General features: G+C 42.1%; 1 protein-coding gene across 11 annotated transcripts in view; it reads left to right on the top strand.

The window, feature by feature from the left end:
- The first annotated feature begins 280 nt into the window (after positions 1 to 280).
- Positions 281 to 7,593, top strand: part of MGA (MAX dimerization protein MGA) — a 51,431-nt gene continuing 44,118 nt past the window's right edge. For 4 of the 11 annotated variants that reach the window (XM_057403958.1, XM_057403961.1, XM_057403956.1 and 1 more), the window contains exons 1-2: positions 289 to 397; positions 2,452 to 4,025. In XM_057403958.1, the coding sequence (XP_057259941.1) occupies positions 2,962 to 4,025 (1,064 nt within the window). In that variant the 5' untranslated portion in view covers positions 289 to 397; positions 2,452 to 2,961. Of the gene's footprint in view, positions 398 to 2,451; positions 4,026 to 5,593; positions 5,839 to 7,593 lie in introns of those variants that run through there. The other 7 variants (XM_057403962.1, XM_057403959.1, XM_057403967.1 and 4 more) reach the window with 6 other exon arrangements.

Here is a 7,593-nt window from a genome sequence, read left to right as displayed (position 1 = left end):
GGCGAAGAGCGGCGCGGCGGTTTCCCCACGTGCGCCGGCCCCGCTGCCCTCCGCCTCCACCAGCCGGCGCTGGTTCCAGCCCCCGCCTCTCCCGGAAAGGCCTTAGCGGTCGCCCTCCCCCAGTCCCGAGGCTTCCGGCTGGGGGCCGTCCGGCGGTGGCGGCAGGGCGGGGGGAGGGCGCTGCAAGCGACAAGTGCGCTGCTCGGCCCGCGGCCGTGACGCCACCTGCCCCGGGCGGGGCGCTCGCTGCATCGGGCACGGCGCCCCGGGTGCCCGGGCGGGCGGTACAGCACCACTGCCGCGGTGTTGAACGGCAGCGCCGCGCGTTCAGCGCTCGCTGCCATTGGATCCGGCCCCGGGCTCCCGTCGGCAACGCGGCGGTTGCGGGGCTCCTCCTGTGAGCGCTGTGTGCAGGAATCGTGGTCTCCGTTGCAGCTTGGAGGCTTCGGGGTTTCTGCTTGTTTGGGTCTTGTTTTCGGCTTCGGAAATAGATTTTCCCGCATCTGATTATCTTCCTGCTTTTAGCACATCTCAGTTCAACTTTCGAGTTTTTTTGGCCCCTGCTGCCTAGTTAGATGTTGCTCCTCGAGTATAAGGTCTGCATATGAGTAGAGAAAAGGGATATATATGAAGCAGATTAAATCTTAATTTCTACAACTACACACGTTTTCCTTGAAACAGTGGATTAGAAACTCCGTGCTGCAACAAAGTAGATTTGTGTGTATGACCAGGTGTAATAAAATGTGTGAAATTGTTCTTGTAATAGCCCATGTCAGTGCTGAAATAACGTAGCTTTTGGCTATTGTAATTGCACGTGATCACATTGTAACCACATGCGTGTTTGACTAGATGCTGTGAGCGGGGCTTATGGTAGAAATAACTACAGTGGTGCAATGTTTCCAACTTTAGACGTTGGAAAACAGAAATTGTGACTCAGTCACCCTTTCTGTGCATAGAGTTTTTGCTGAGTGGATGGTGTTGAGCTTTTTTGTATTTATTTCTGGCATGTGTAGGAACTACCTCAGGTAAATTTAAAGTTGCAGGTGATCTGCAGATCTTAATCCAGATTTAAAACCAGTTTGATAGTGTATTTCCTTCATGAGCTAATACAGTTTTGATGTGTATTGCACAGCACTGGTGTGAACTCACTTTATGATTGTATGTTTAATATACCTCTAAATGTGCGAGAGGGTAAGTTGGTGGGAAATCACATACAACTTAGGATGTCATTTCTTTCTCCCCACTCCATCTGTTTGATTTATATTTCTGTTGTGTTTTTATAGATGAAGGTGAAAAAGCTTTTCGGGGGGGTAGCTTTTCGTGTTGCTGGCACTTAAGATGTGATCAATTGAAAAAGGGCATCGTTCTTCAAAAGCAGCCTCATATTTTCTATTTTAACAGCTAATGAATTTCGTGCTCTAGGCTCTGCCTTGGGTGGTTGTGGGTGTGTTTGTGGGGAAAGTGTTTCATCCTTAAAGGAAAAGTGAAAACCAGATCTTGTTACTCCGCAGGTCTCAGAGCCTGTACAGAACAGTTTTGGGGTTTTTCCCTTCAGTTTAACTCTTGCATAACATTTTAAAGTGCAAAGTTTAAAGGTTGGAAGCAGATATTTTCTAGGTGTCAAAAACATTTATCATGGAGTATAAATTGCCTGCCTCCTGAGATTTGAAGTAATTTCCCACATGCATTTGGCAGCTGGCTTGCACAGTGTTTCCTCCAGCAGTGCCCCAGTCCTAGCATCATAAATGTGTCTTTTTAAATACCCAGTTCAGTTAAAACTTGGGAATTTGACTTAATTCTTTGTAAAGAAATACAGTTGTTCTCAAGCAGTTAACTCCTGTTGGTGGTGATTCACTCCTGTCCCTGGTTCTCACCAGCTAAACATTGATACCGTCAACGTGTATTTAATTCCATATACAATATGGGACAACATGCAGACATCTGAAAGGGGGAATGGCGTTCAGAAGTTTTAGTTAGTGGTGATGTAATATTTAGCCTGTGAGGTAGATACACAAAAGTCAATGGTATATATGAGGTAAAGGTAACCCTCTTTTTTAGTTCCCTAACTGGTGATGGGGCTAATCATTAACACTACAAATGTTTTCTTGTTTGATTAAATTATTTCCATGAATTAGAAGGTAGAAGTAGCTAAGGTTTTGCCTTGTGCTTTACATGCATCCATTTAATCTTAGCTGCATTGCATTTTGAGGGGTTAGTCTAATTTTTTTCCCAAAGCTTACCCTTAAACTGTTTTTTCAGGTTGTTTTTTCCTCCTGTTTTTTGTTTCTGCCTTATACAGATATTTAGAAGTTCCTGGGACTGGGGTTGGTAGGAACAAAGAAATCCCAACCCCACAAACTTAGTCTTCTTTAGTAAAGATATTTGGTGAAAATGTGAATTTTATTTAACATTTTCTTTTCCCTTTCTTTCCCCTTTCTCATTTGTGAGAAGTTTTGGACCTCTGGGAGCTATTTCTTTCTGGTCAGAGCAAGTGATATCTGCCTTTCTGTCAGAGATGTGCCATTTGTCCTTCTGAAAACTTCTGCACCTTTTGCCAAATGCTGTTAAGAAAATGATCTGAAGAGTTGGGCCAATACCAGAACAAAGCACTTTGAAATATCGAGCAAAGTAAGGAGTTCTCTTGTGGCAAAGCATTCTAAGAAAATGCAGTTTAAAGGTGTCATAGCCCTCATGTCTATAAGGCCTAATTTATATACACACAGGCAACCTGGATTTGATGCTTCTTCCTAATTGCACTCTATAGTACTTGTTATCTTTTAAGTTTTTGATGTGGGGAAGTGTTGCACAAAGGATTTCTCATGAGACTTAATTACTCAGACTGTATTTGAATAACTTTTCACTGGGTTTTCCTTTTTTTTCCAGAATGGTGAACACCCATAGAAGGCTATCAGAACTGTGTAGAATTTGCATTCGATTTGAGAGCTTGTAAGAGTACTCATCATGGAGAAACAGCAGCTTGTCCTGGGTAGCCAGGACAGTGGGACTGTGTCTGGTGCAGCACCTGCTTTTTTTGTCATCCTGAAACAACAGCAGGGAAATGGTAAAGCTGACCAAGGAATCCTAGTAGCAAATCGTGATGCTTGTGCTCTTGCCAGCAGTGTATCTGCTCCAATAAAACCCAAAGTCAAGACCTGTCTCCCAGCTGACTGTGTCTCAGGGGGCATTACTGTCACCCTAGATAACAACAGCATGTGGAATGAGTTTTACCATCGTAACACAGAGATGATCCTGACGAAGCAGGGGAGGCGCATGTTCCCGTACTGCCGATACTGGATTACAGGTCTGGATGTCAGCCAGAAGTACATCCTAGTCATGGACATATCCCCTGTGGACAATCACCGATACAAATGGAATGGCCGTTGGTGGGAGCCCAGTGGGAAGGCAGAACCCCATGTTCTTGGAAGAGTGTTTATTCATCCAGAATCCCCTTCCACTGGCCAGTACTGGATGCACCAGCCAGTATCATTCTACAAACTCAAACTTACCAACAATACCCTGGACCAGGAGGGTCATATAATCTTGCATTCTATGCACCGCTATCTGCCACGACTTCACTTGGTGCCTGCAGACAAAGCCACAGAAGTCATTCAGCTCAATGGCCCAGGTGTCCATACATTTACCTTTCCACAGACAGAGTTCTTTGCAGTTACTGCCTACCAGAACATCCAGATTACCCAGCTGAAAATAGATTACAATCCTTTTGCTAAAGGATTCAGAGATGATGGGTTGAATAGTCGACCTCAGCGTGATATGAAACAAAACAGTAACTTGGACTTGGAAGGAGGTGATGTTTTTAGTGCTGCTGGCATTCGTGGTCGTCCGTCTGAAGTTGGTGCATTAGATTTGCATCAGAGAAATTTAGATGCTTCATTCATTGGTCAAAACTCATCAGACACTGACATGGACAAAGATTCCTTTAATGCAGAAAGGGACTTCCTGGGTTTCCTGGATACTGACCTGTCTTCAGGTGATATGCCAAAGCTAAAACAAGAGGTCTCTGAAAGGTGGGTTAACATTCTTTTTTTAGCACAAGTACTGGTTGAGTGGGATATTTGGGGAGACACTAAATAACAAGATGCTTAGTATACAGATTTGCAAAGGTTGCCTGACTTGAAATGGCAGAACACTTAGTATTAAAAGCTTTTCTTAGCTTGAAGTCTTCTGTCAGTCTGGACTTTCTAATGTGTCTGAGGAGAAGAAAAGTTTGGTATTTTTTCCTGTGTTGCTCTAACTCCCTTTGTAGAGCAGTGTTGAGGGATTTCTCTTAACCCTCTTAACATTTTAGAAGACTAATTTTTCAGAGTTGCAAACAGCGCATTGTAGTCATCAGAACTTTTTACTGTGAGTGTGGTGAGACACTGGCAAAGGTTGTCCAGAGAAGCTGTGGCTGCCCCATTCCTGTCAGTGTTCAAGGCTGGGTTGGATGGGGCTTGGAGCAACATAGTCTAGACAAAGGAGTCTCTCTCCATGGCAGAAGGTTGGAACTATATGGTCCTTAAGGTCCTTTCCAACCCAAACCTGTCTATGATTCTGTGAAAACGTTGTTCTTTTTAGGATTGCTTACCACAGCAGCATGCTGCCTCCATGTCTTTGTTTCTCATTAGAGGCTGGTGGGGATGTGTAGTGTGTATGGGTATTTAGGTTGGGTGTGTGCAGGGATTGCTACAAGGCACTTGTAACTGGCAGCACACCACTGTTTTTTCAATAACTGCTTGTGGGAATTTATTCCACAAAGCAGCATGAGGTAGCCTGCCTGTTGGTAGTCGGTTGCCTCATGTTTGCTCTGAGGTAAGAGAATCTGCACCATAGGGAAGTACTTCAGAATAACTGTTACACTCTTCACACCATAATTTGCTCTGTGGTGATTTTAGGTCTGTGTACTTATACAGTAGTGTCTTTTTGAACCATTCTGTTCATATCACATAAACAGTAGTAAAGCAATCTAAGTGTATATTGGGAGTCTACCTGTAGCATGGAACCTGCTAGCTGTAAGTGTTTGTGCAGGTAAAACAAGCTCGGCAGAACCTATTATTTTACTCTACTTTCGCTTGGCTTCCAAAATCTAAGCAATGAAATAGAGCAAATCTAGTAAATAATAAATCTGTGTCAAGAGATGCTTAGAAATACTTTGAACCTGAACATGAAGAAGTGGTTTTTTTTGAAGAGGTTTCTCTGCTGCCATGTTTCTTCATTCTGCCTGTAAGTACCAGGCTTAATCTGCCAAAGATTTAGTGACAAAAGCAGCATTATGTAGATCAGTACACCAAGGAATTATTCACCTGCAGGATATCAGGATGATGTTAATGGTGTAATTAGAGGTCAATACTTGGAAGAAAAAAGATACAATTATCCAATTTGTTTCTAAGGCTGTATTGCTATACTACTTCAGTGTGTTTTAAAGAGGGCTGCTCAATGGCTTTTCTCCTTGCAGGAAGTATCTCCTTGCCTTTTGTGTAACTGAAAAACTTCAAAGTCCTCTATTCTTCAAGACTTCATTGAGTAGAGTTGTAATAATTCTTAAGAATACTAGAGTTGTTTTGGGATCTAGAGTAGCCTCACCTCTCTTTTGCAGTATTTTCCAGTGTCACTGTATTAGGTAGAAGAACATCCTCTACACCTCTCACATCCTCCAAACACATTGTAAATTCAAGAGAAACCCACCTTGAAGACTGAAAGTACACTGATTTTAGAGAGGATGGGCTTTCCTGAGTTCCTAAAAATCCAGCATGGAAAAGTGATTAGATAACTGTGCATATTGGAATTAAACCAGTAAAACTCTGCAAATAATTACTGAAAGGTTTATTTTCTCTTCAAAGTGATATTTTGATTATTTCTTTGGGGTCATCCGCAGTTGAAAAAAATAATATTTTGATAATTCTGTTTGCCTGAAGAGGGTCATTGTAGCAAATTATTTGGACAGCTGTTTGAATTGCACAGCCTGGGGGTTTTTTGGTTCCCTTCGTTCCCAAGGAGTAAACCCGATGGTTTTAAGGACTCAAGAACAGATGATACAAATTGGCAAACTTAATTTCTTCTGGTCCAGAGCATGTTAGATACATTCCCTGGTTTCACATCCAATACAGTTTATCTCTGAAACGTGCTAAAAGTTGCACAGACGAGAGATTATAAAGGGCTTTTCTCTGTTCTTGGCTTGGAAGCATCTATCATTTGATGAATAAATGTTACCACCGTGCTGGAACTCTCTTCAAGCATCGCCCAGCTTTTTGTTTTATGGTTTTGTAATCTGTGGCAGTCAGATTCTGTACTTGGAAGGAGAAAAATTGATCTCATCCAAGAAACAGAACTGTCTCTGTACGTGCTGGGGGTCTTCAGAGCATCAGTTCTCCTTTTTCCTTCATATCTGTTCACAATGTTTTCATGCCATGCAGCTGAGATCCATTCACAAACATGTCAGCCTTTCAAGGGCTGTGTTGAGTGAGTGGCATTTTTCTTTATGAAACCAGACACATTAATACTTGCATATTAATGAAGACTGAGCAGTTTTTTGTCGTAGGCAAGCTATTGCTGTTAGTCGATAGGCACTGTCTCGCTTTCATGCAGGGTAGTGATTTCTGCGGAGTTTAGATTTGGGTGAGAGTCAGAAGGTGGGAGCTGTTGCCTCCCAGATAACGCTCACTAAAGGTAGTGGAGTTCCTAGCGTGTGGTATTGCCCCCAATGCTCGTTTTTTCTGACACTTTTGAGAATGAAACTATGTAAAAGGTTGTGTATACCTGAGAATAATTCTAATCTTGAGTTAGGAGCACACTTTGGAAAGAAAGGGCTATTTTCTTTATACAAGGTAGTGTGGTTGGTTGGTTGGTCTTTTGTTTGTTTTCCCTATGGCCTGGTAGTATATTCAGTTTCATCAGATGTCTTGTAAAGAAAAGAAATGTTTGAGTTATGAATGCTTCTGTACAAATGGTTATGCCTGGAACACTCAGATGTTGGGGCCATGGAGGGAACCATAAGGAAATTTCACTGGTTCTTAAGTCTTGCAGGCTGATGTGTGCCCTTTCTCCCTTCCAAGGTCTTTTGAATTTCCTACTTCAGCAGTACAGATACTGTGGGGTTCTTAATGCTCCAGTAGTTTTGTTTTTCTAATTTGGTTGTCTTGTGTTTAGTGTGAGTTTGCTTTTCTTTCCTCCTTGCCTTCCTTTTGGAAGAGGAAGGCAATTGACTTTATATCTGACCTGAACTTCCCCTGTTTCAGTTTGAACCCATTATCCCTTGTCCTGTCACTACAGTCCCTCTCTGGCATCCTAGTAGGCCCCTTCAGATACTGAAGGCTGCTATGAGGTCTCCACACAGCCTTCTCATCTCCAGGCTGAGCAGCCCCAAGTTTCTTAGTCTATTCCTTTTATAGATAATACATTGTTATTACAATTATGTAGTTATATTTGAAATTGTTATTATTAACTACCATTAACAAATATTGTTATTTTTACTAAAATAAGATTAACAGTTTGGATAATAATTTAACATCATTAAAATGATATATATTGTCTCATTAAAAATACATTTCTGCAAAGGGAGTATTGGAATACTATCCGATATGTTTAGTAAATAAGTAC

The sequence above is a fragment of the Pezoporus wallicus genome, unplaced genomic scaffold (genome assembly GCF_028554395.1).
Source record: "Pezoporus wallicus isolate ANWC-B61680 ecotype Strahan unplaced genomic scaffold, APGP_CSIRO_Pwel_v1 contig_8673, whole genome shotgun sequence".
NCBI classification, from domain to species: domain Eukaryota; kingdom Metazoa; phylum Chordata; class Aves; order Psittaciformes; family Psittacidae; genus Pezoporus; species Pezoporus wallicus.
This window is presented reverse-complemented; position numbering and strand designations above follow the sequence as displayed.